This window comes from Camelus bactrianus, chromosome 26 (genome assembly GCF_048773025.1).
Source record: "Camelus bactrianus isolate YW-2024 breed Bactrian camel chromosome 26, ASM4877302v1, whole genome shotgun sequence".
NCBI classification, from domain to species: Eukaryota; Metazoa; Chordata; class Mammalia; order Artiodactyla; family Camelidae; genus Camelus; species Camelus bactrianus.
In genome coordinates this window covers 21,195,674-21,222,928 of record NC_133564.1, presented here as the reverse complement: position 1 = coordinate 21,222,928, position 27,255 = coordinate 21,195,674, and the positions used below count along the sequence as shown (strand labels likewise).

General features: G+C 39.0%; 1 protein-coding gene across 4 annotated transcripts in view; it reads left to right on the top strand.

Annotated features, from left to right (window-relative positions):
* Window positions 1-11,187: 11,187 nt before the first annotated feature.
* TUSC3 (tumor suppressor candidate 3) overlaps window positions 11,188-27,255 on the top strand; it is a 140,034-nt gene continuing 123,966 nt past the window's right edge. For 3 of the 4 annotated variants that reach the window (XM_074353610.1, XM_074353608.1, XM_074353609.1), the window contains exon 1: window positions 11,189-11,545. In XM_074353610.1, coding sequence (XP_074209711.1) covers window positions 11,408-11,545 — 138 coding nt within the window. In that variant the 5' untranslated portion in view covers window positions 11,189-11,407. Of the gene's footprint in view, window positions 11,546-27,255 lie in introns of all 4 variants that reach the window. The other variant, XM_074353607.1, reaches the window with a different exon arrangement.

The window sequence follows — 27,255 nt, the reverse complement described above, 5'->3', positions numbered from 1 at the left end:
CCACAAAGAGAGTACTCTGTGTTTAAATAATTGTGACCATATGTGACTTCCCTGTTTCTTTTAATTTTTTGCAAGTAGATATAGATAATAGACAGACCTAATGAAGGACCCAAACCTATGGCTTATTCTACAGCAAAACTCCTTTCACTGTCATTGTCTCATATGCGGAGTTTTCCAGAAGTTGTAAGACGTGTGATATCACAACAGAATAAATGTAGAAGTAGTACGAGAATACAGCTGTCCTCTATTAAGCCAGACATTAACAAGACTGGCAAAAATGTAAAACAATGCCACTCTTTTCATTACCATCTTTAAAAGTAAAAATGTTTTTTATGTCAACAAGCAGTGAACTTACTATTATTTTTATTTTATTTTATTTTATTTTTTTAAATTATGTTTTTTATTGAAGTGTAGTTGACTTACAGTGTTAGTTTCATGTATACAGCAAAGCGATTCAATCATTCATACACGTACTTTTTTTTAGATTCTTTTCTGTTATATGTTATATATATGTTATATGTTATATATATATATGTTATAAAAAACTGAATATAGTTCCCTGTGCTATACAGTGGGTCTTTGCTGTTTATTCCTTTGTATATAGTAATGTGTATCTGTTAATCCTAAACTGATTTTTCCCTTTCTTGCCCTTTCCCCTTTGGTAATCGTAGTTTGTTTTCTATGCCCAGGAGTCCATTTTGGCTTGTAAATAAGACTTGTATCATTTTTACTATTATTTTTAAACAAATTATTTAAATTTTTTCCCAACTTTAATTTAGAACATGGCAAATATTGATAGATACAACCCACATAAACAAAAGCTCTCCGGGTCCTCAATAATTTTCAAGAGTATAAAGGTGTCCTGAATTCAAAAAGTTTGAAAACTGCTGCAATATATTAATATGTCCAGTGACAGGACTAGGCCAAGAATTCAGAAAGAGAGCTCAAAGTGGACTAGAAGAGTCCATGAAGACTTTCAGGGGAGACAGAACTTGCCTTGGGTCTTAAATGATAAAGCACTGTAGAATGGAAAGGGCTTCAAAGTCAGGGAGCCAAAATGAACAAAGACAGAGGTGCGGACCACAGAGTGGTGGGGGTATGGGGAAACTGGATCTGTTCGGCTATAATGCGAAAGCAAGTAGCAAAGTAAGAAGAAAAGTAACGAGAGGCAGGTAGGAAAGACAACGGCCAGAAGACAGGACTAGGGGAGTTTAACTTTAATCATACTGGCTTTAGGGAGCCAGTGAAGACTTTCAAGCAGGAAGGTGACATAAATGTAATTTTGCTTGGGGAAATTCGTGTTGGTATTAGATTAGATTCTATGTAGAGGAAAACTAGTAGAAATGTTTTCACAGAGCCCATGTATAAAATGATAAGGATCAGTGCTAGAGTTTCAGGGTTTGAAGCCTGGGTGATGGGGGAGAGTGAGGGTACCACTAAGGGAAACAGAGCACACAGTGGGATTTAGAAGGAAAGATAAAATACTGATTGATAATCGTAATAAGTCACCAGTTAATATTGAAGAGGCTTGTGGATCATAACTACTCAGTGATGTTTAGTGTCATTTAAATATTAGGTGTATTTCTTTACCACATTGGAAATTTTAACTGTGTGAATTTGTAAGCAAAGTGTATGAAATGTTTAGAAATTAATAACTGATGAATTCTCCATTTCAAATAGGCCAGGTCACTCAAGGCTTACTATAATTTGCACATTGATATAAACTTTTGGTCTGTTTCATTTAATAATCAAGAAAATTTCTTGTTGATTTCAGAATAGTTAATTCACACATTATGAACCCCTTTCTATGCAAAGCTTGAATGTTCCTGAAGCCTGAATTTTTCTCAACGGGCAAGGCACTGTATACAGCTACTAAGTACCTCTACTAGGCAACAGCCTCACTATCATTGGGCAAAACAAACCCCTGACTTAAAATGCTGTTTGTCTCATTCATTAAAACCTCCATATGCATTTCTCTCATCCTATCTTATATTCACTTACATGTAATTTTAATGAGTAAAATGATTTTTTTGGTAATAAAATCAATGTAGATTAAATCCCATTAACTAATAAATTGGGGTACTTACATTTAAAGCTTTTTGGTAAATTCTGGTTTTAGTCTAGAGAAATAGCCTTTGATATATTTCTTAATAACTAATTTAGCCCCTAGAATATATGGTGAACTCTTGCAGGAAACCAACTGAATTTGTCATAATATTCTGCCAATAAAACTTAATGACTGATTCTAATTTCAGTTATATACTTACTTTTGTTAATATGAAAAAATTATACTCAGCATTTGTGGTGCTTAAAAAAAAACTACCCATTGTTTCTTTCCTTGAAAGTGAATAGGTTAAAATGAACATTTATTCAGTGAAATAAAGTTATTGGCATATGAATACAGGCACATAAGATACCTTATTTGATGAATTTAGGAAATAAATTAGGGAGAAAGCTATGTACTTGGAGATTCAGTGTATGGTTTACTCATTAAATCTTAAAGTTCAATTTAACCTTTTATATATAATTCAGAAGAAAAGATAATTGAAAGGAAGTAAAAATAAGTTAGGTTGGTCACTTGTACCCTAACAACTTACAGCAATTTTAAACTGTGAGGACCACAAATCAAAATAACACTGTTAAGTATTCTGCAGCAAACTCACATCTGTCCAAGCTCAGACAAATTGTTTAGCATAATGAGGATAGAGAAATTATCTCTTCTGCTCACCTGGCTTCATCGTTTCCTTTCCAGTGTTTTCCTGGCTCTGCAGAACACTTCTTCAATTATTTCATATCTCTGAGATACTCTCTACGCACTCCTGTGACTCTCTTGGGTTCTTTTCTCTTTAAAAAAAAATTGCTACAGATTGTGTGAATTAAATAGCTTCAATCATGTGTCTGTATCTATATCTTCCGTCTACATAATTTCATTAAGATAAATTGAATTTTCTTAGTGAGTCTAGAATACTCTGGAAGTATTCTGCCAAAAAGCAGCCAGACTTCAGACTTTGATCTCAGGGTATTTGATATACAAGAATTTAAGAAAATAATGCCCTCCTCAATGGTCCCCACCTTAGGGCCCCCTGTTACTAACCAATAAACGATGCTTTGAAATAATATTTCTTGGCCCTACCGTATGCTCCACTGGCCTCTCCAGATGCATGGAGCATGCTAAATAAATAAGTGAAATGCTGTTTGAGATAACCAAATGCTCAACATAATCAAATCATATGCCAGGAGATGTTTCTGAAAATATCCCAAACACAAACATAGGTTCCAAAATGTAATCGTACAGGTGCATGCTTCTTAATACTGTGATTCCAGTTGGTGGATCTTTTATTAGACTATTCCTTAATACTGTGTTTTAAATATTAATCTATATTGACTTTGACAGAGATTCTAGGGCAGAAATCAAACAATAATGAAGAGATCATATGCAAAGGATTTTTATAAATGCTACTAAATTATATGAGTAAAAGGGAATATTTTAATTCAATGCTGTGGGAAGTAGCACTAGGCTGAGGTTTAACCGCACTTAAAAAAATAATTTTGCTGATTACGCAGACATACTACTTTGAGATTTCAGTTATTAAGATACAGCTTAAAAATCATTGAATACAATTTATCATAACATAAGAAACCATTTTTATCCTGAAATATTTCTTGGAAGTACTCATCATTAAAAAAACCCTCTTTTTTTAAATAGCCAGTTGCTTGAAAAATACTGAAATTACTTAGATATACACTGTAACAAGTGAATATATTTAGGAATATGAGAAAAGGCAGCTAGGATTAAATTTTAATGCCCAATATTTCCAATCATTGCTTTTCAAACTGTACTTCTGGGAGCCCTAGGTGTTTTCTGTTTACACTTCCCTCTATGTAACACACATGGGCATCTGTATAACAGTTCTAGGGAAAAAATTTTCTATGCTCCTAAATTACGTCATATCCAGTATGAGGGATGTGAGGCTGAAGTCTGTGTTCACACCCTCTCTCCATGGTAGTCTGTGCTCCACACAGCAGCTAGAAGGATGCTCTGGTGCATCCCTGATCCCTCCAATGGAAACATGCCAAATACCTATGCATGTTTCTTAGAGAAGGACTGTGTGTATCATTTCTTTCTTGCCCCTACTCCTGTGTTTACCCTAGTGTCTGGTAGAGTAGAGGAGGTCAAGTCCAGATTCAGTTAAATATCTACTGAGCACCTGCGCCCATAGAGGGAGACATTATATAGCATTTACAAAGTGTTAGGCACTCTTCCAAATACTTGTCCTGCATTCACTTCTTTCCTCTTCATATGCTCTTCTTATCTTCATTTTACAAATAAAAAAACTGAGGCACAGAGAGGTGATGTAATCTGCCTAAGGTCACACAGCTGGTTAAGAAGTAGAGGAAGGAGTCCAGCTCCAGAGCCCATGCTCCCAAACACTCTCCTAGAACTGGTGCAAGGAGGACAAAGATAAATAAAACACTGTCTTTGTCCTCAGAGTATTTACTATGCAGCAGGAGGGAAACATATTTTCAATGTCATAGTAAAAGATAATCATGACACTAGCAAATATTTATTAAGAATTTATATAGTCTGAGCTTTGTAATAATTTCCTTGTGTATGTTATTTAATTTAACCTCACAGTAATCCTGTAATTTTTTGATTAGGAAATTAAGATAATTTTGCCCAAGATGAGAAAGAATAAATTAGCTCCTGACTCCAGTTGGCTTAGATTCCTTTGGCTCTAACAGGCCTTAGTTTTCCTCTGCTGAATATAAAAAATTTCAGAGAACACACCAACATTCAACAAACCCACTCTGTGACTGTGACAAAGACCAAAATGAGTCCCTTTCACAATCTGCTCGGAGCATAGACAAAAGCAAGAGCAAGGTACGGACCACAAAAATGACCAAACATTCACCTTGTCAGCTAATATAAGGGACTGATCCTTTTTTGATCAATTTTATCTTTAGCCCTACTTGGTCCCTTTAACTTTCTAGACAAAAATTATTAAGATACCTTACCATGGAATTTCCCCTGCTTCTGACAGCTAACCCAGAGCAAAATCACACATTCCTGAATCCTCCCCAAAAGATTAAAAAACAAGCCTAAATTCTATAGCAAATTTCTTCTAACAATGTCTTACTGAGATTCCCCACCATCTTCTGTGTTTGCAACGAGCCAATAAACTCAGCTTGGTTCCACTTCAGGTGAGTTCTTTGGCTGGAGGCTATTAACAGACATTCAGGTTCCACTGAGACCCTGTCTGTTGGACCAGGACACTCGGCTCAGTAATAAGGTGCACACTGGAGCCCCCTTGAAACCTCTTCTTCCTCAAGTGTGCACGGTGTCACCCTGGCCACAGATGGGAAGTTAATTTCACTCTGAATGAAGCTCTGATTAATATTTCATTGTGATTCTTCAGTATTGGATTTGTTTTGTTTATTTACTTAGGAACAAGTTTTTCAGGACTTTTTGGTTGTACGATCAGATTTATGTTGTTTCTTGGTGAGTTGTTCTCTGGCCTCATCGTGCTCACTTCTGTGGTCTGCTTGTTGGGTATGCCGAGGGCATGGACGTAGACCTGAGAAGTCCGTTTTTTGAGCCAGTGCAGAGGAAAGAGTTCAGAAGGTGTCATCAGACTAATGTCCTTTGAGTAAAAATGCTTTAGGTCACTATTTCAAAAACCTGTAAGGAGTTTTCCCTCAATCTTGGGAGAAAGAATTTATTTAGTTTTATCTGTTCAGAGGCAGGGGGTTTTGTCTGGCTTCTGATCAAGGCAAGTTCCAGAGATACAAGGTCACACAGACATAGGCATTAATGATGACTGGAGTTCTCATGAGGCCGTCTCAGCTAAGCTGCAACTCCTTCAGGCCAAACCCCTGCTTCCTTTAATATTTTCTAAATATAATGTATATTTACTCTCTGACTGGTGGAATTTCCCAGAGACAATTGTGAAATTGCAATGACTGCTGGGGGACCTTTTGATGTTAGCAAGATGTTCGCTTGATAGCTCACTTAGAACAAAAGGGGGAGACACACTCATGGGGAGATTGCCTTGTCTACAACAAGGAGATTGTGTTATGTCATGTAGAAGACTCTTCATTCATTTCTATACTTCAGGGTTCAGTAATCCCTGGCTTTATAAAATTGCCTAAGACCCTCTCTTTTGTGCGTGTACATGTCAAAATGGGTTTTCCTGTGTCTAAACCTTGTCTCCTCTCCTTGCAGACAGGAGACAATGAGCTATTTACAGTGATAATTTAATATTTGTTGGAAGTTGGCTTCTTCTCACTTCTGATTTTTTTTATTTCTGTTCCTCTCTTTTTCTTGTGCTTGGGAAATTTTAAAGAGTAACAGATTAGAAAAAAATCATTTTGCTGGTATGCATGTACTCTGGGGATATCTAGTGTAGATAGACACTAAAAATTATTTTTTTTAAAAAAGATAAACTTTATTGTGTTACATTTGTTTTAAAAGTTTTAAAGGCTGAAACATGCATTTACTTAATAGCCTTCTTTACTATAATTATAAGATAAAAAAAGAAACATTAGTTCTAATGTTAAGAAATAACTTTTAGCAGTTTTTGAAGAGTATGTTAAACTTAGTTTACCATATAAAAATATTAGCACAATGTTTAGATTTATACAAAACCAGGGTTAAATTTCACACAGTTTAAATTCTCTAAAATGTGTTTGTGATTTAAATAAGTTATTACTCTTTTTCATGATTTTCTTAAAAATTAAAAATATATGAAAACATATGCATGTATATGTATATATACATGTATAATGATAATAGTGGACATCTTTTTAAAAGTTTAATTTTATGAAATTCCTCCAACGCTGCCAATCACAAGGACTTAATGTATTAACCAAAATTCTAGCTTCTTAACTAGCTTTAAGATCTTGAACTATTCAGGACAGCAGTGACTACTATTAATAGCCACTGTGGCTATTGAAATGTAAATTACTTAAAATTAAATAGGCTAAATATTCAGTTCTTCAATTGCACTAACCACAGTTCAAGCGCTCAATAGTCACATATGGCCAATGGCCACCAAACTGGACGGTACAAATATAGAACATTTCTATAATCAGAGCGTTCCATTGATAGCACGGCCTTAGGCATACGATTAAGATAATTAGAAAATAATCTTTGGGTGCTGGATAATTTTTAAGTAAGAAACATATATTAGTTTTGTGTCTGGATCTTTATGTTGTAAAAGTCATTCATAATATGTATTAATGTCATTAGTCTGTTTTTATTGATGTATAGTATAACTATATCACAAATTATTTATGTTTTACTGTTGATGGATACTTGGTCTCTTTCCAGCTTGAGGCTTTTATGAATAAAGCTGCTATACAAATTTGTACATGTCATGCAGTGAATATTTTCTGTGTAGAACTTTTGGGTCATGGGTAGATGTATTCAGCTTTAGCAGATACTGCTAAACAGTTTTTCAAGGTAGTTAAACCAATTTACTTTCCCTCTGGCAGCATAATCTGATAGAATTTTATCCTAATTTTTTTTGTGCTTGAAAGTCTTTTATTGATATTTTTATGCTTGAAAGTCATTCTTCTCTGCAAAAAAGAGTTAGATAAAGTTGAAATTTGATTTAAATGAATTTCTGTGACCATAAGGATATATTAAAATTTATATTTTGCACTGAATTATCAGTAGTTATTAGTAGTATCCAACTGAGCAAAGTAACATGTTATAAATTTGAGAAAACAGTAATAAACATGAAAAGCATGATTGTATTGGGAAAACATTACTTGTAGAAATAACTAAGGTTTTTTAAAAATTATTTTATGCATCTGTGGATAAATATTATTACTGGAATGAGATAATATTCAGCATCACTTTGTTCTTACTTTTAATTTTTATGCTAAGTGCTAAGAAACTGTGCTCACAATAATTACACTAGAAGTATCACAATATCACTCAGTTCTCTAAACATCTGAGTTAATGTGTCAGAAATTAGGTAGCATTCCATCCCCAAAACTATTTTTAAGTGATCTATAGCTGACAACTGGATTATTTCCTCCTTCAACATTGTTGAAAGCAAAAAAAAAAAAAAAAAGGAAACCTCTGATTAGCAAAAGGATTTTTGCTAAGTCATTAGAATCACTCACTTTGTCAACAGCTATACAGATATCTCTAACTATCCTTTTGTTTGCTGCCTTGGAAATTTTTTTTCCTCTGGGGGCTGCATACCACTCAGACTGGAAGGGAGAGACATCTTTCTTTTGCAAAGAGAGAAAAGTCAATTGTGTAAGAAAGGTGGGCAAGGAGAACAAGAGTCAGTCTTCACTTTTTCCAAGTACATCAATTTTAGGGAAGTACACCTAGTAGTTGAGATTTTGGAAATGAATTCCTTTAAAACCATTTGTCTATGTAGTCTTTGGTGCACACTCCAGTTTGAAGGCTGCCGGGTTAGAGCGAGAATAAAAGGTTTGATGTAGCTATGAGCCATTATTGAGAGTTTGGACTTTCTTTTTGAACCTATTGAAGGGCTGGTGAAAGTCTGTGGATTAAGGACAGTGACATGATTAATGCTGCACTTTTGGAAGTAAACAGAATGTCTGGATTCATCCATTCATTCAATAGCAAATGGACCATTATGTGTAGTGTGGATGTAGTGTGGACTCCAAGATGAAAAAGATACAGCCTTCTTGGAGTTTACATTCTACTGAGCAAAGACAGAGAAATGAGTATAAAAGCATAATGTCAGTTACTGATGGATGCTGTATAAAATATAAAACAGGGATGATTCTAGACAGTGTGGATACAAAGCCCCTGTCTCATAGTTTACATCTGAATGGGGAATTCTAGAAATAAATGAATAAAATGGCATGATTTCGGGTAGCGATATGTGGTATAAGAAAGTTAAGGGATATGTGTGAACATGAACAGCAAGGTTTTTTTTTTTTTTTTTTTAAGGGTGGTCTGAAAGATGAGGAGATGACATTTTAGGAGATCTGGGCCTCCACCTGAATAAAATGATCAAGTATGCCATTTGAACATCTAACCATGTGAAAAGGGTTTCACCAATTAAAACAGGACTGTGAAAGCCAGGGGCAGAGCATGCTTGACATATACATGGAAAACAAGAAAGCCAGTTTGGCAGAAGCAGGTGACAAAGCAGAAGAAATGAAATTGGCAGATGTAGCAAGAATAGAATGCAAGAAGGCAGGATTAAGCATCCTGGGACTAGGCTGGTAGAGGAGGATGGTAAAATTATAAGAAAGGGAAGGACGATGGATAATAATGAGGGCTAATGTCTTTCTAAGGAATGTTAGAGTTACTGAATGAGAAGATGAGACAAACCCTAAGACATTGGGGATAAATATGGGTGGCAGCCTAGGTGGAGAGGAGGGAAAATCGAAGGCAGCTCCCAGGCTCTGAAAATTGATAATTAGGAGATGGTGGTACCATTAATTACAATAAAGAAATGAAGACAAGCTGGGAAGAGAAAGTGGAAGATGATGGGTTTTGATTACACTGAGCATATCTGGATGTAGATGTTTAGTTGATATAGATCATATACTTCCTCTTGTCTCCGAAAAGACAAAAGAGGAGGCCATTTTCACAAAGATTCAAGGAAAAAGCAAGGAAGTGATCCTTTGGGAGTGAAAACTACTATGGGCAAAAGTCCTCATGTAATAGTGGGAAATCAAAAGCCTGGGGGAGTGGAGAAGAGGGATTTATTTGTAAATTCTTTTTTAAAAGGCAGTATAGCATAGTATTAGACAAGGGCTAAGGAGCTAGACTGCCAGAGTTCAAATTCCTGCCCCGCCCTTTCCTAGCTGTGCAGCTTTGAGTCAGATCTTCTGGCCTTAATTTCTTTATCTGAAAATTGTTAAAAATAGGATTTATCTGATAGGGTTGTTGTAGAGGAGGAATTCTTAATCTGCAGTCCATGAAATTTCAGGGCATTCGTGAAACTTGTATTGTAAAAATTTTAACCTTTATTTCTATTAATTTCTCGTGAAAAATCTCGTTTTATTCAATTATGGAAGACAGACAATAAACCATGGTAGTGTGGCTTCGTTTCCTATAGAAATTAGAGATACTTTCATATCACGGTAGTAGATATTTTGAAAAAAATTCTTGTCATCACTACTTCAAAATTATTTTTATTAGAATTGCCGTTAGATAAGTTGGTAGACTGCATATGATTGCAAAATTTTTCCACAGCCCTAGTGCCACTTAGTTGGCCAAGTATTTCACAACGCTGTGCCTCTGGGTCAATCGTAACCCAGCTGTGAAGTCTGATTGTGTGTACATTGGTTCCCACATCTACGTTGCTTTCCAGTATTCCCAAAATATGAATGTTTGTTGACCACCAGGTGAAAGGTGAATTGTTTTAATAATTTCAGTACTGGTATTTAATTATAATTGATTCCTTTGTAGCCCTAGGAATTTATGCATTTAGAAATACTATTTTAAGTCTGGGTCAATAGGCTTCGTCAGACTAGCATGACACAGTAAGTATAGAACTAGAGGCAGAGGAATAGAAGGCAACATGTGAATCCCTGGAACAGCACTCGGCCCATATCGGATGTTCCGTAAACAGTCTGCTGCTATTGTTCTTAAAACGTGCAGAGCAGGAATTGAATTGTCCTATGCATTTTTGCATTCAAAGTGTCTAACATAATGCTCTGCACTTTGGCGCTCCAGGAATGCTGAGGGAATGAAAAATACTAAAGAATGAAGCGGTGTAGGCTGGCTTCCCAGGTGCCTGAAATGGGGCTGCAAGGGACAGATGCGAGGTTGCGGGCGGCTTCTGCCCAACCAGGGGGATCCGGATTATGTTAGAGAGTTTAGGGGGCTCGGTATGTGACCCAAAGCCGTGTCCCTAAAAATGTCCCAGTGGGATCGGAGGTTGCCACGGGCTAGAGGCGCCAGGTCCTTGCTAGTACCTGAAAGCTCTCCTCCATCACCAAAGAAGGCAGTAAGGTCTGTCTCCAGCCCCAGGTGAAGCGCTGGGTTAACAGGACTCTCGCACGTTCCCAAGACCTGGTGTCGGCTTCGGCGGCAGGACAGCCTACGGCGCAGGCCACCGCGCGGGATAACCGTGCCCCGCACCGAGCGGGTCTCGTGCAGAGAGGTGGGCGGAGAGCTCCGCGCCGCCGCACGCGCCGAGGCGCCGGCTCCCTCGCCACGCCCACTTCCTGCCCCATCCCGGGCCTTTCCAGGTCTCCTCTCCCGGTGAACCGGATGCTCCGTCAGTTTCCTCCTCCTCCTTGTCCTCGGCCGCCGCCGCTGGGCTCCCTGGCGAGGCCGCAGGCACCCACGAGGGCACGGGCAGGGGGGCTCCCCGCGGCTGGCCTGGCGGGTGTGGAGCGTCGGTAGGAGCTGGGCGCGCACGGTTACCGCGCGTGGAGGAGACACTGCCCTGCGGCGATGGGTGCCAGGGGCGCTCCTTCACGCCGGAGGCAGGCGGGCCGGCGGCCGCGGTACCTGCCCACCGGGAGCTTTCCGTTTCTGCTCCTTCTGCTGCTTCTCTGCATCCAGCTCGGCGGAGGACAGAAGAAAAAGGAGGTACAAGGAGTCCCCTGGGCGCTCCAGGGAGGGCCGGGCGGGCCGGACGGCCGCGTTGCTAGGCAGCCGGGCGGCGGGGCTTGGGCGGTGGCTGCTTTCGGGCGCCAGCGGAGCGGTTGGGAGGCCTTTGCGCGAGTCCTTTGGGCCCCGCCGTTTCCGAAATGGGGTTGGCCAGTGCTTTCTCAAAAAATGGCCACGAAGCATCCTTCCTTTGTGCGTCCGGTACCTCACATCTTTCACATCCAGGGAGCTTCCTATCCTCCGTTGAAGGCCGAGCTTCAGGGCCCTCGGGTCAGTAGAAAGGGGTGTGTGGGACGTGAAAACACCCTTCAGGAGTATTCCAAACCTGCAGGAACGATTTATCCCTTGTGTTCGTTACCCTGCCCCCTTTGTTATTCGTTTCAAGAGGCAACAGCATAAGAAGGGTTAGAGTTATTCTGTATTTTTATTCTACATTTTTAAGTTGTATATTTTTCTTTGTGTTGAACTCACTGTGTAAGTGTGCGAATAACCTCACGTTTTTTGAGTTAACGCAAATTTAGTTGTGAAATCAGGTCACCTGATTTCAATTTAGTTCTCTAAGAACTTTGAGGGTGAGGATAGAAGTAACTGTATTTAAAGTAATTGTACAGTTAATTTGTGAATTTCGGTCACCTGTCAGTACTTTGGATGGTCGATCTGGCAGGATTAGGGAGAAACTTATTTTGGAAATGTAAGGTTTCTAATTGTCCTTTTTGTAAGAGTATTCTTGTGTTAATTCAAGATGGTTTTTCCTGGTGAAGTTTTATTTACATAAATGTGGCTCAAAAATCTAATTAGGGTTTAAAATATTAGCAAAACTTTATTTTAAAAAAAATTTTAGTGGGATGGTAATTAAGCGTATTTATTTTTTATTACTTTTTTTTTTTTCCTAAACGGAGGTACTAGGGATTGAACCCAGGACCTCGTGCGTGCTAAGCATGCGCTCTACCACTGATCTATACCTTCCCTCCAAAATATTACCACAGCTTTCTTGATAGCTTGGTAACAGGAGTGAAAAAACAGGAAAAATAAGTGATTCTCTTTCCTTTATTCTTTGCCTGAGACAACTTTGAACTCAATGTTAACTTCTTCCCTTTAGCTTTTTTATTGTAGCATGAATATAGGGCATACAGAAGTTTCGGTTGAGTTATGGTAAGAGGTGTAGTCAAGAACCACTGTTAAATTAAAACTATTTACAAATATAAACTAAAGGTATTTTTCTCTAGCGTTTGGTATTTATATACATTCCAAGAGTTTTAGATTTTATAGTTTTTCTTGAGAAAGGGAAGAGGTTTAAAAATGGGTTTTTTTTTTTTTTTTTTTTGGTGTAGATTACCAGAGGAGAAGGCAAAAAAAACAATGAGCTCCATGGAAATTCTGTGACCAGGGTAACTTTAAGTTGAAGAAAAAAAGAAAAAAGGCCAAAAAGTCTAAAAAGTGCACATCTTCAAAGCATCTTAGCATCTCCAATTGGAAAACTACTTTAAACATGTGAAAATGCTTGTTAATTTAGTATAATTATCAATTAGGATAACATCTGTTTCCATTCAAGTATTTTTTTTTTAATAGAAATTATTTTAAAACGGCAAAATTAAGGAGAAAATTGTTGAGGATTAAAAAGGGATGTCTTCCAAAACTGCTTTTATTTCTCTTGAATAGGAGAGTCTAATACTAAATCATGGTGGTGCTGTAGAATACACGTATTTTATTTAAGGAAAAGAGAAAAATAACAAACAGTTGGAGTTTTAATAATTTACTAAATGAGCATGCATATCTCTGAAATGTAGTCTAATTCTGTATTTGGTACTCAGTTCAAAAGGTGTGATCTTTTCCAATACTGGAAAAAAAAATTATTGGAAACATCACGAAGTGATTGGTCACCAGTATGTTACTTTTCTAGGGATATTAGAGTTGTTTTTACCATACGTGGCTGCTGCTCCTGGTGTGTGTGTGTGTGTGTGTGTGTTTACTACTGTAAATATTACTAATATAAGTATCAGAATAGTTGACTTGGCCTTGACATGGATGGGTATATTCTTTTGTTCTGAGAATCCAAATGGAAACCTAAAGTTGAGTTTGGACTCCGGAGTTGGACCCTGGTTGCTTTTAAGAAAGTAACGTTTATAACAGTGATGGTTCCCACCATAGGTTTTTGAGTTGAGTTTTTGAGATGGTCCAGTCACAGCTTATACTATCTAATTGTTTGACATCAAGCAAACTACTAACCTGAATTTTAGGATTTTTTTTGTTTAAAAATACAGATACAATACCTACATCTCAGGCTTGTCTTTGGGATCAAATAAGGCTGTATTTAGTTTACTGCAATGCCTGAAACATAACAGGTGGTCAGTAATTTCGTAGCTGCTCTTGTGTGTTCCTTACTTAAATGAAAGCATAGACATGATAATAAGATCCTAAAATATAAAAATTAAAAAAAATTTGCTAAGTAAACTGACTTTATAATAATCATAAATCATAGTTTATGGAGTGAATTGTCTATTGTTTATTTTATAAGGAAACACTGAGAATTCCAAACACTTACATTGTTTGAGAACTTCCCAGGAGATTTTACATCATGGGAAAAAATTGGTGGCATTCAAGGATTTAGGGGGGGTGTGTGTCTACATATCTATCTCTTCATGAAGACATTTTTTCATTAAAAATAATTAGTTTTATTCTTTATTTAAGAGTGTAGTCAAAAGAAATAGTTAAGTGAATAGGCAAAGAAAATTGGAGATTTTTGTAGTCTCCTTAATTACATTGAATACAGTCATTAAAAACTAATTTTTGAATCCTCACTCAAATGTCAAGTGATAGGAATTTTTGGGAGACTTTAGCTTCTTAGTAGTATATCATTTGCATATCTAATGAACCATGGGTTTCCATTATTTTGACAGTTTCTTTATTTCTTACAAAATCGTTAACACTTATCAGTTAATCAGCTTCATTTAGAATTCTTTTAATCTATAATGACCTCTTCTAATAATATAAAAAGAGCTCAAAATCTGTAATGATTTCCAGTGGACTCAGTAACTTTGCCATCATCAAAAATAGCTGCAGTCAGCCCTCCATACCTGTGGGTCCTGTATGGGCGGATGTAGGGGTGGCTGCATCATGCCATTCTATGGTATAAGGGACTTGAGCAGTTTCAGATTTTGGTGTCTGCTGGGATCCTGGAACCAATCCCCCTTGGATACTAGGACAACTATATTATAATAATTTATAATTTCTGCAAAGAAAATGATTAGGTAATAGGCCACGACATGTAAGTAACAATGAACATGCAATATGAAAAGCTGAGTGGCTCAAAAAAAGTATTTTTTAAAAGAGAAGTAGTAGTATGGCCTAAATGAAGTGAAATCTTTCAGTTGCCTCTGTGATCATGTCTGTAAGCACATTTTACCTATCTGGTTACTTTCTAGTGGTTCAGCCATGAGATGGAGGCTTTACTGTCTTAGCAAGTGATGCAGGGAGAGGATGGAGGTAAGCGATGGATTTTACCTTTTAGCAAAGAACTTAGGTGGAAGAAAAGGTTTGTAAACATAGGAGCACAGCTTTAAGAAATGCATAGTAGTTATGCATTCATATTATTCCCATTTATGCCAGTTGTGCTGGTGTCAGCCAGTCGTTTGACCTCGGGTAGAGTCTGTATGGTAACACGTTGAAGAGTGGTTGGAAATGATGGGTCTTACTTAGGTTGGCCAAAACTGCTTGTCAGTAACTGTGGGGGCTTAGCCTGCTGCAGTTGCATGGATAACGGCAGAAGGTGAGAGATTCCCGGGTCCAGGTGGACAGTTTATTACAGTAGTAGAATGGCCAGAATATTGGCATCTGTGCTGATGACTTGGGCCAGAGCACGCCTGCGAGTGTAGTGCCTTTCAGAGCAGGAGAGGAACCCTGAGCTTATGGAGCTCAGATTTTTTTATAATGGGCAGTAAACTCGTTTGACCTTAGCCCTAGAGGGAGATGTTATCTTTTTGAAACTGGAAATTAAGCAAACCTGCTCTTCGTTCTAGAAGAAACGCTGTGTGCTCTACAAACATCCTTGAAAAGATAGTCGAGAACAAAGTCAGTCAGTACTTGTGCTTGCAAATTATGGAGAAACCCACGGAGAACTGTCTGCCTAAGTGAGGGATTGTAACTTTGTCAGAAGGGGACACTGCAGGGTTATTTTCCTCCACACACACACACACTGCCAGCATGTTCAGTCCCATGCCTGGGTTCTCTTGTTCGTGGGAGACACAGAGAAAGGGAGAGAGAGGAAACATGACACTTGGGCCACAGATTCATCAGCGGCTTGTTAACTTTTTGGCCACATTTCCTTGTGCATGTTCTCTTTTGCCTTAAATATTCAGTGAGTTCGTATGTGCGTGTGATCGGTAGGCCTGTGAACTGCCTTACTGGAGTCCAGGTGTTACCTGGCGTGTTAGACCAGGTCATGAGTGCTTCTTTTGGTGAGACTCCCTCCTGGAGCATCATGCTAATCGCGCCCAGATAGAAAGCTTACCTGTGGCCAAGTGGAGCAGTGCTTGCGTTCCCCTGCTAGAGAGCAGGTAGATCACGAATAAACGTGTTTGTTATATAACACTGTGTGTGTGCATGTGCGTGTGTGTGAGCATATGTGTGGACCAGACAGGTAATGCGTATATTAGTCTATCAAGTTTTTTTCCTGTCTCCTGGCAAGATACCTGCAGCTTCTCAAATTGAGCACATCTAAAAGGGAACCCTTAATCCTTCATTCTGCCCATCTTGCTTAGCTGTTTTCTCATTGCTGTTAACCATGCTGTTTTATGAGGAACAAATTTTAAACTTCTTTTTAAGTAATCACTTCCCATATATATAATGTATCTTTATAGCTCTTATCCTGTATTTAGAACATTGCACACAGAGAGGCTGACTTCACATAATTCCTTGCAGAGTTGTACATACATTTGAGGAGAGCACCTTGCAAAAACATCATTCCTCTCTATTATACGTAGATATGTAAAACCTGTAAATACTTAGTTTGACTATTAAAACTTCAAAAATGTTATTCAGAAGAATATATGATATCTTTTTTCATAGTAATTGTTACCTACCTGAGTGGTTGCCTCTTTGTATTTCATGACAGACGAAAAAAGGTGTGTCAACAGTGTGCTTATATAGAGTGTTTCATAGTCTGTGGTAAAAGTCTTAACTTAGAACTGTACCATCCCGAAGCCATTAGTGAACTGAAAAAAGCTAGGAATAAAAGGAAGTCTTTACTAACATTTATTGTTATTAAATTTTTGGTTGATCATGTAAAGATACCTAACTCGTTTGACATTTGGAAGTGAAAAGGAGATTTTCATGTTACCACAAGAACTCAACTACCTTTAATGAAAAAGGGCACTGGAGTACAAGTTAGATAAATTATAGTATTGAATTTATTAAATAGAACTTTATTCTTGAGGTGTATTTTTAGAGGTGGTTTAACATTGTTATCAATATGATTTGACTCAACTTTTGGAAATATTGTGGTTCAGTGTCTTCTCTGCTTGGAAACAAAGCAAACCATTGGAAAATTAGTTCATAAGATTTTTGTGGTCAAACTTAAGGTACAAAATTGATTACCATTTGTGAAGTCTGTTTCCTTTTCGTATTAAATATTAAATTGAATGAGATACTTTCATGTAATTGAGTGAATTTAACAAATTTAGGAGTTGGAATTAAAGCTTAAAAGTGAAAAAAAAGTAGCAGTAGTGCAGATAGAAGGGCAAAGCGTTTCACTTAAATTGTGTATAATCTTCACAACATCTTGGTGGTTGTGGCACACAGTTTTGTTTGCCTTATCTTTGTTAACAGTACCTTGGTTTGGTTTAAGTAATAGGAGAAATTGGGACTATCCCAGGCCCCAAGCAGTCACCTTTACTAAGCAAAGATTATCATGATCCTCAGTATCTTGCAGATTATTGGTTTAGGAATGAACACATGATACAATCACATGGGGCTGTTTGAAACTTTCCTCCTTCTTCATGAAGAACACAGGGCAGGGGAATTCTCTCTTCCTATCTCTGAATCTGTGTATGGAATATGCTGTTTGAGTTGTTGAACCTGTGTTGCAGCCATAAAAGTACAGGCTTGGGGGCAAAACTGTAAGTTCAAGATGGAAATGTAGAAAATTGGGAAAAACACAGGTGCTTGATGACAGGACTTTAACTAGCTCATTGCTCCAACTCTGGACTTTGTGTTATTGAGTTAATAAGCTTTCTTCTTGTTTAAGACATTTCAAATTGAATTTCTGGTTTTCTTATGTGAAAGCATTCTACCAAGGAATGGTTGGATTAAGGATTTTACCCATGACTGTACAACTTGTAAGTTTATAGCCAAAGAACTCTTTCTACACTCCGAGTTAATAACTTAACAGTTACCTAGCTGTGAGGCGCTCTTTGTGAATGTTATTAAATCATAGTAGAGGACCATTTTGGTATACATATAGCTGTCCCCAATCTTTGAATATCAGTGGTCAGTATTAGAAGAAGCTTGTATGTGTTTTGTTATCTTTAGAAGTGAATTTTCCATGTGTTCCGTTTATTAAAGTAGTTTTGTTTTTATTGTATGAATTGAAATTTTCTAATTATGTCCAAAAGATTGTAGGAAAGAATTGGGAATGTATTTATTATGTGCCTTAAAAGCTACTGGCCCAAGAAAAGAGTGGAAGAGGATAAGTTATGCCTGAGATATATTTGCTGTAGGCTGTTTCCTATGTGAATATTTTTTAAAAAAAATGCTTACTCCTTTTGCTTTTGTGTATAATAGACTGGTACATAGTTCTGCTTTAAAGACGTACTAAATAAAATACAGAGAGATACTTTTATTTTTAAAATGGTTATATTTTAATAATGTTCTTTTAGTTAAAATTTGAGTTAAGATTAAGCAAAAGAAAAATTGGAACCTCTCTCAGAGAGGGTATTATACAGTGCTGACTGGTCGTGTTTTTTTAGAGCTGGTGCTTTCAAAGGGAATAAAGGGTTTTTCTCATACTTATGAAGTGAAGTGGCTTTGCTGTGTCTTGCTGGTTTCCTGTGCATTTTTCCTCTTGGAGCCTCAATGGGGAGAAAGGGTGTCCGAGTCGAGGCGTAGCCCTGTCATAATGGTGCTGATTCAGCTGAGCTGCCCACTGAGAGACGTCTGAGTCCCAAGCCCTGATGATGGAGCGTGTTCCAGATCATGGAGAGAATAGTAACCGGAGATGTGCCTGCTTGTGTGTGTGAGGCATGTGTGTGTATGTTGGGGTATGTGTATTTGTGGGGGTGTGTGTGTATGTGTGTTTAAACACTGCATTGTAGAAAGATAGAGCAGGAAGGTCTGGTTTCAGGTTAAATAACAAGGCGGGGACTAGAAATTAGATTTCCTGCCACCAGAGTTTATATTCCCATATTCCCATGCTCAGTTATGCTGTCATTGTCTCTGCCCCTCCCCTCCTTCTTACTTTTTTACACTGTTATTTCTTCTGTCTTTTCATAGCTGATATTTAATGAACTTCTTCATGGGTCCTTGTTTTTTAAACTTCACAATGTTGAAAGATTTGGCAGATCTAAAACCAACCTATTACTACTGCTTAGGCTTGACCCCTTTTATAATTTATAAATTAGCCCGTCTGTTTCTTCATGAAACTGTTTTAATAAGTGAAATTAGGCTAAGGTAGGCCGAAGTCACAAGAGTCAGAACTCTGTGACCTACCTGCATGGGTCAAGAAAGTATTTAAGTTTCTGTTCCATCCTTCTTCCCCAAGTAGTGCCTCCTACAGTCCCTAACACCAAGTAAAGCATTTTTCTACATCTTTTTGCCAAGGCCAGAAATCTGGGCACATTTCACTTAGCTTCAAACCTTTACTCACTTGTGACTGTTTTCCACCACCCCGTCCTTCACCCTAGCTGGGGATGTCCTCTGGGACTTCTCAGACCAGTGCTGTTTGGGAGTACTGTTTAAATACAGTTTAAATACCTACAGAAGGCAACCCAGAGTTCTTTGCATGCTATTCAGTGCTTTTTCTGAGTAAGCCTTTGATGGTCCTGTTTTATATCCCACCACTGTCACGTGCTTCCCTCTGGTGTTAACTTAAGCAAGTTACTCCTTCGTCCCTGTTTTGGATCAGGACCCCCCCCCCCACCCCCACCCCGTGCTCACGTGGATGGATCTCTGTGCTTATTCTTTACAGCACATATGTCAGTTGTCTGCTGTCTACCATTCCTGTTATTCTAAACTTCTTTGAGGAGAAGTATTGTGGGGTTTTTTATGTCTGTATCCCCATATTCAAGCATCGTGCCTTGTACTTGGTAAATGCTTAGTAGAGTTACGCTGGTCAAGTCACTTAATCTCTCTAAACCTCAACTTCCCTATCTGTAACGTGGGGATAGTCTGCTAGTCCATACTACAGAGTTGTGAGCCTTACAGGAGATAATGTACAGAACTTAGCATAGAGCCTGGAACATAGTAACTGCTTAATCTTAGCTTTGGCGCTGATGTTGGTGAATGAGTTCACAGGATGTACAATGGGTTGTTTTTGTTTTCAAAGTGATTTTTTATGAGTAGCCTAAACTGATTTGGCGTTATAAAAGAAGATTTTAAAAACACTGCTCTCGATACGCATTATTTTTCATGAACACTTTATTTTCCTATGTGATAGGTTCTGCTACTAAATTGGCTCTTGAGATTGTCATCATTGCTTTCTTCAGATGATTAAAGATTTGGCAGTGACCGTTTAATAATGGTTACTTTTCCAGTTTGACTTATTACAGCATTTGACAGGTGTCTTACTATAGCCCTATTTAGGTTCAACCTATTTGGAGTCCTTTGGGGCTCTTGGAACTGGAGGTCTGTTTCTCTCCCCAGGTTCGTAAAATGTTCAGTCATTGTTGCATTAAATACGCTTTCCCTTTTTCTTTCTTTTCTCTTTCTGGAATTCCCATTATGCAGACATCATTCTTTTCATTGAGTCCCATAATTCCTGTAGGCTTTCTTCACTCTTTTTCATTATTCTTTTCCTTTTGCTTCTCTGTGTGGATAATTTCGATTGTACTATCTTCCAGGTCACTGATTCTTTCTTCTCCATGGTCAAGTCAGCTTTTGAAACTCTATTGATTTCTTCAGATTGGTTATTGTATTTTTGTGCTCTAGAATTTCTGTTTGGGTGTTTTTTTTTGTTGTTTCTATTTGTTGAACTTCTCTTTCTGTTGAAGCATGGTGTTCCTAACTTCGGTTAGCTGTCTGCATGCTCTTGTAGGTCACTAAACTTCTGTAAGAGGTTTGTCTGACAGTTCATAGATCTGCATTTTTTCAGTATCAGGTATTTTTTTCTGGAATGAGTATCTTTAATGTTTATTAGATTTAAAGTAAATTAAAAAATAAGCGCTTAGAGATTTGCTTAGATCCTTTCTAGATGGTAAGCCTATATGAAAGATGGTAACAGAATGACTTACAGTAGCTTCTCTAGATCTTAAAGGTAATTTTAGATCTTAGAGGTTTAATCTTAGTAGAAGTTCTGTGATTTGATTATAGCCAATTATACAATTACAAATACAGTTATCATAGAGAAGCTTAATGAATATTTTTAATTTCAACAATTTAATTGAGCTGTATGATCCACAGAGAATAACTGAAAGTAATCATGGCAGAGCTATTTAAGTTCTTTGTATTTGACTCTCAGATAGCAGTTAGGTTTATACTTGCCTTATCTTTGGCTGTTTGAAATATATAATCTACAAAACCACAAATTAAAATAAGCTATTTCTATTTTTGTGTATTTCTATAGTTTTCAAAATACTGCAGACGGGCTATATCTGCAGTAACTCATGACAGATAAGAAAACTTAGAGAAGTAATTTGTCTGAGTACAGTCATTAGCCTTGGTCTCTAGTGTTCAAGATACACACTAGCAGAACAGAAGGAATGCATTTCATTATCTAAAAGGGAATTGGTGTGGGAAACAGGCTGTAAAATTCCTTTTCTTCTTATCCCTTTTCCTTGTAAAGCGACTGTTGGAAAGTTAGGTTAGCCCTGGGTCATTTTCTACATGGATTACAGTCTTTTTAGTTTTTGCATTTCCCAGGATTCGATCATGTCATGGTAAGTAGATGATCCCAGGAACCTTTCTGTGTTGTTTTACTTCTTTGTTACTGAAATCTAAACTTCTTCAGTGTGGGGGGTCCTGGTCTTCCACACCTGTGCCGTCCTGGTCACAGCAGAAGCCTGCAGTAGGTGGCTCTTCTGTGTGTTACGATTGCTTGTCTGGCTGTTGACTTCTGAACTATGTTGTGAATGTTTTTCATATTATGTCCTTTTTGATTATTTTAAATAGAAACAGCATTATTGAAGTAAATGAGGGAAAATAAATACTCAAAATACTCAAAGCATTAGGGTGTCATCTCCTTAAAATATGACACAGCACGTGCTACTGAATAAAGGGCCACGTCACTGACATTTCTCTAAAATGGGATCTACCATTCGTTTTTTCCAACAAACATCTATGTGTTAGACACCACGCTGGATTTGGGAGATGAAGTGGTGAATAAAACAGCTGCTGTCCTTGATGCATCCTATAGCTCACAGCCCAGTGGGTGATCAGGCTGGGAAACAGGCGGTTGTAATGTGTGAGAAATGCATAACCTGGGAACTCCTGGTGCTGTGGCGTTAGGCTGGCACATCAGGGTAAGCAGGACGCTGAAGAGGTGCCCACAGGCAATCACTTAATGAAAGGACTGTTCTAGGCAGAAGAAATAGTGCAAGGTGTGAAGTCCAGAGGTGTGAAAAGGCACAGCAGATTCAGGGAGCTTGCACGTTCTACAAGGCTTGGCTTAGAACGCGCAGGGTGGGGAGTGCCAGGGTGGAGGCTGGGACGGAAGCCGGAGCCAAATCCTGTGTTAGAGTCTAGACTTGGCCTTGAAGTAGTGGGAGGCATTGAGGGTTTTATCTTGGAGGTGGGGGTGGGTGAGGCTTATATTCAGGAGGGTCACTCTGGCTGTGCTGTGGGAATCAGCTTAGGTGGGGATGTGAAGGCTTCCATCTGCTCAAGAGGCCCCGGCCGAAGTCGCCGTGAGGTAGTGCTGACCGGGCACAGGTGGTGGCGGTGAGGATGCAGGACAGTAGCTGGGTTTTCGAGCTCTGTGGGAGCCAGATTAGGCACTTCTTGGTAGTTGATTATATGTGGGATGAGGGAAAAGGAGACAAGAATAATGATGTTTCTTGGTAAAAGGGAAATTCTATTTACTGAAATGGGAAACTGGAGAAGGAAGAGATTTTGGAAGGCAGATAACATGTTCACTTTTCAGACTGTGTGCAATGCCTTTGTAAAATCTAAACCGAGGTGTTTGAGTGGATTGTATGGATTTGGACCTTTGGGCTGAAGGTACAATGGATTTGGAAACCATTGTCAATGAGAGTTGCATTTTTGGTGTTGGTTAAAAACCACCTAGCCAGAGTACATAGAGTGAAAGTCAAAGAGCAAATGCCGATCCTCAGGGATGCCAGTGTCCCAGGGTCCTGCAAAAGGCAGGCTTGCAAACAGACCAAGACTGTGCTGCCGGGAAGCTAGAAAGAAGCCTAGCAGATTTGGGGTGTCAGGAGGAGAACGTTTCAAGAACAGAGAGGTCCACAGAGACAAATGGTGACTGGCGACAGGCTGAGCAGACACTGTAGAGATCCTCTGGATCTGGCAGGAGCAGCTTAGCTGCACTGTTAGGGTGGAGACTGGAATGTAGTGCGTAGGTTAACGAAGGAGTTGGTAACAAGGAAGCGGCGACAGCCACGACGTTATCAAGCAGTGTTGCTGTGAATGGGTGGAGAGTGCAGTGGGTGGTCGCTGGGGGAGAGGAGAGAGAAGGTAACTGAGACAGAGCAGGGGCCCCACGGTGGGAGGAAGGAGTGGGAACCCGAGGCCGTCAGGTGGCACTGGCTGTGTAGACGGATGTGAGCGTCTCAGGGCTGGTCACAGTATTTGGGTTTCTTCCACACGTGTTATAGGACTGCACTTTGCCACTCTTGTGAACTCAGACACGACCGACTTTGGCCTGTGAAGTGTGCGCAGATAAGCTCTGTGTCAGTCCCAGGCAGCAGCTTGGCGTGTCCTCACATACTTTGCCATATCCTCTTTCTCTGGCACCGTGACTGGGATGTGCGACGTGGCGGATGCCCCATCAGCCTAGGTCCTCGAGTGAACAGGCTGAGCGGAGTCTCTGCCGATCTGGAGGATGGAGATATCCACCTTAATTGATTTTTTTTAAATACTGAGATTTGGATCCCTTAGTGCCCTGTCATTTAAGCTCTCTGGATTGCTACAAGGAGTGGTGTGGACCTCTCTTCCATTTTGATGGGAGGAACGGATAAATGGAGGTGGTGCAGGTACAGCCCAATGTGTTCCTTTGTGGGCAGAGACCTTGTATTTTCTCTGTGAAAAGGGAGGTCAGCTGAGAGGGAGGGATAAGCTGGTAGGACTGGGAGGCTGAGGAGGGTGGATAAGGTAGAACAGGTAATTTACCTGTAATTACCCACTTTAAATAGCTGGAATAGGTCATTTTATTCAAAACAAAGAATCATTGTTAATCACAGGAAGGGCCACATAAATTTGGAAATCAGGTGTTACATAAAATCCTTATTTGATTTTTTTCTCCCTCTAACCGAGCTGAGAAGGGGAGTGCTAGGGACAGGATGGATGCAGGGCTGGAGATTTCCAGAAGGGTGAGGTAGGAAGAGGGGAAAGGAGAGTGAAACATACACTGTGGGTGCAGGATGTGGAAAATAAAGACTGGGTGCTGAGAGGGGACGGAAGAAAGGCCCCAGTGAGACCGGAGGATGAGTGTGTCGGGGGGAAACCAGAGTGAGGGAACTGGGAGACGAGGCTCCTGTCGCTAGTGGCTTCTGTCAGTTCACCATTTCAGAGATGGAAGAGTACCAGACGAGACCCTGGCGGTGAGCGGAGAGGTGGGGCTTGAAGTTGGTTATCTGAGATGATGAGGGTGAGGAGCTAAGGGCTAGGGTGTAAGACTTTACGTGGACTTGAACCAGAATAATGTGGGAGGGTGAAGGGTAGTGACCAAGAGATCCCTAGATGACAGTGACCGAATGAGGAGAGGATATCACACTGTGAAGGTGTGGTTCATGAAGGAGCAGGAGCTTTAAGTGAGGGCACAGGACTGAGGGGGTGCTCACTCTGCCTCGTCCCTGAGTGACAGTTAAGGACGATGGGTGGTTTCCATTTCAGTAGCTCCAGAGGATCCAGCTAAGAGAGTAAGGGAACGCTCATTACAGATACAGAAGATGTAAGGAATTAGTTGCAGTTTTGAAAATTTTATATGAGCTTTTTTCTTTGATTAGGTGACAGTACTGCAATCCTAAAATGAGAAATCGTTAGGCAGTTAACGGTAACCTTCATATCCCTCCTATCTTACGTCCAAGGTCTCAAAGCAATTTCCTGACGTTACGACGTTTTTATGAGTCAGATAAACTTTTTCACGTTTGCAGTGTTTCATATATATATGGAATATCACTTCTGCTTAAATGAACTTGCAGAAATCTGGCAACATTTGATCTTTTACACATTGCAGCCTTTTGTTTAGCAGCGTTAACTTTAGCTCGATTTCTCATAGACTGCTTTAGCTGTGCGTCATTCTATGAGCTATAAGCCAATATGAACTCAAAATAATTCATAGGTCTCTGATTTAAAATACATCAATAATGTATCATTTCTGGATATAAATGATCAAAACCAGTAACAAAAAGAGGTAAGAACTGATTTTTAAATAAGGTTTCATACCTAAGAAAGAAATGGAGAAACAGCAGCAGTGACAGCTAGGCAGGAGGCGGGCTTCAGAGATTTTGCAGATAAACGTTCCCAGCAATTTCTTATAACCAGGGGTGTCATTACAGAATTACTGCGTGCGGGTAAGTTCTGTAGTGATTTACCAACCACTGTTTTCTTATGGTTTTCTTCTGAGATGTTATTTGTAGATTGCATATAATGTGTCTAGTTGTAAAATAATCTTATCTCATAGAGAGTATGGTGTAGCTAATAATAGAGCTGCCTTGCAATGTATCTTTCCATCACTCTTATCTCCTCCTCTTAAGATGAATTGTCCGTTATGAGCATTCAGAAATAGTATAAAAATACAAACGTGGTTTGTGAATATATTCATTTTCTATTGATGCATAACAAATTACTGTAAATTTTGTGACGTAAAATAACACCCGTTTTTAATCTCAGCTTCTTTGGGTCGGAAGTCTGGGTTCTCCGTTCGTGGGCTCACAAGCTGAAGTGAGGGTGTGGCTGGGCTGCAGTCTGCACTGGGTTCTAGGTCGTCTTAGCTGTTGTGCATTGTTGGCAGAATTCAGTTTTTGGCACCTGTGGGAGAGAGTTGTTTATTTTCTTGCTGGCTGCATTCTCTCAGCTCTTTGAGGCCACCCTCAGGTCCTAGCCATGTGGCTCTCCCCATGGTCAGTTTAAAATGTGGCTGTTGGCTTTCTGCCAGGCCAGTGGGATTGCCTCTCTGATGCTTAACCTTCTTTGAAAACACTCACCTGATTAGGTCAGGCCCACTCAGTGTAATCTCCCTTGTGAATAACTCAGAGTTAACTGATGAAGGACTTTACATCTGCACATCTTTGCCATGTAAGGTAGTATAATTATGGAAGTGCTGTTTCTTCACATTCACAAGTCTTGTCTGTACTTACGAGGAGAGAATTCTGTAAGGTCTGTGGGTCACTGGGGATTATTTTAGAATTCTACTTACTAAAGTGGGTGAGCTTGCACTTTTAGATTTTTCTATACTTTTAAGTGGCAGCTTATACAATCAACATAAACAGTTATGACAGTCAGTGTATAGGACATTAATACAAGATTTTTAGTGAGGCTGTAAAATTGGAGTGATAAAATGGAAGTGACGATAAAATTGAAGTATCGGAGTTCAATCAGAAAAGCAGGACCAGAAGAAGATGAACACGTGTGCGTGTGCGTGTGTGTGTGTGTGTGTGTATCTGGATTTGTTATAGGAATTTGACTTTATGCAGTGGTGGGAGCTGGTGAAGCGAGGATACTGTTTGCATGTTTGCGGCTGGAGTTTGGGGTCCAAAGAGCAGCTGGGAATGGAGGATGCTGTGTGGTGGAGAAGAACAAGACCAAGCTGGAACCTGTGAGGATGGAGCGAAGTCATCCTCAGAGTGATTTTAAAGCTCATAGTTCTGAAATTACATAGGACTGAAAAAATAGTTATTCACAGAAATAAGGAGTTGGAAATGATAAGAATTATTTTAAACAGCTCACTCATCTTGCAGCCTCAGGATACCAGTTGCTAAATAAGTTCAAAGAGTAAAAGGCATTTTATTTTTTCACATAGGAAACCAACAACTATAATTAAAAATTTAAGTCAGCCTAAAACTTAATTGTTTAGTGGAATAATTTTAAAAATAAATTTTCTTAACATTAAGAGCATTATAAAAATGTTTCCCTCCCACCCACCCCATTACAGGATAAATCACTGTTCTCCTACCAGGTATTTACTGCAGTTTCAAAATAGAAACATTTCTAAGTTCTGATTTTTTTTTTCATTTTTATGTTGATGCTTTATGTATCTTTGTAAGCCTGATAGCAGTGGACCCTGCATTCCCAAAATGCACTTATTAATATTCTGAGAAATACTGGGAAGATACCTAACTTGGGACAGTCATCTTGTTTTTGAGTTA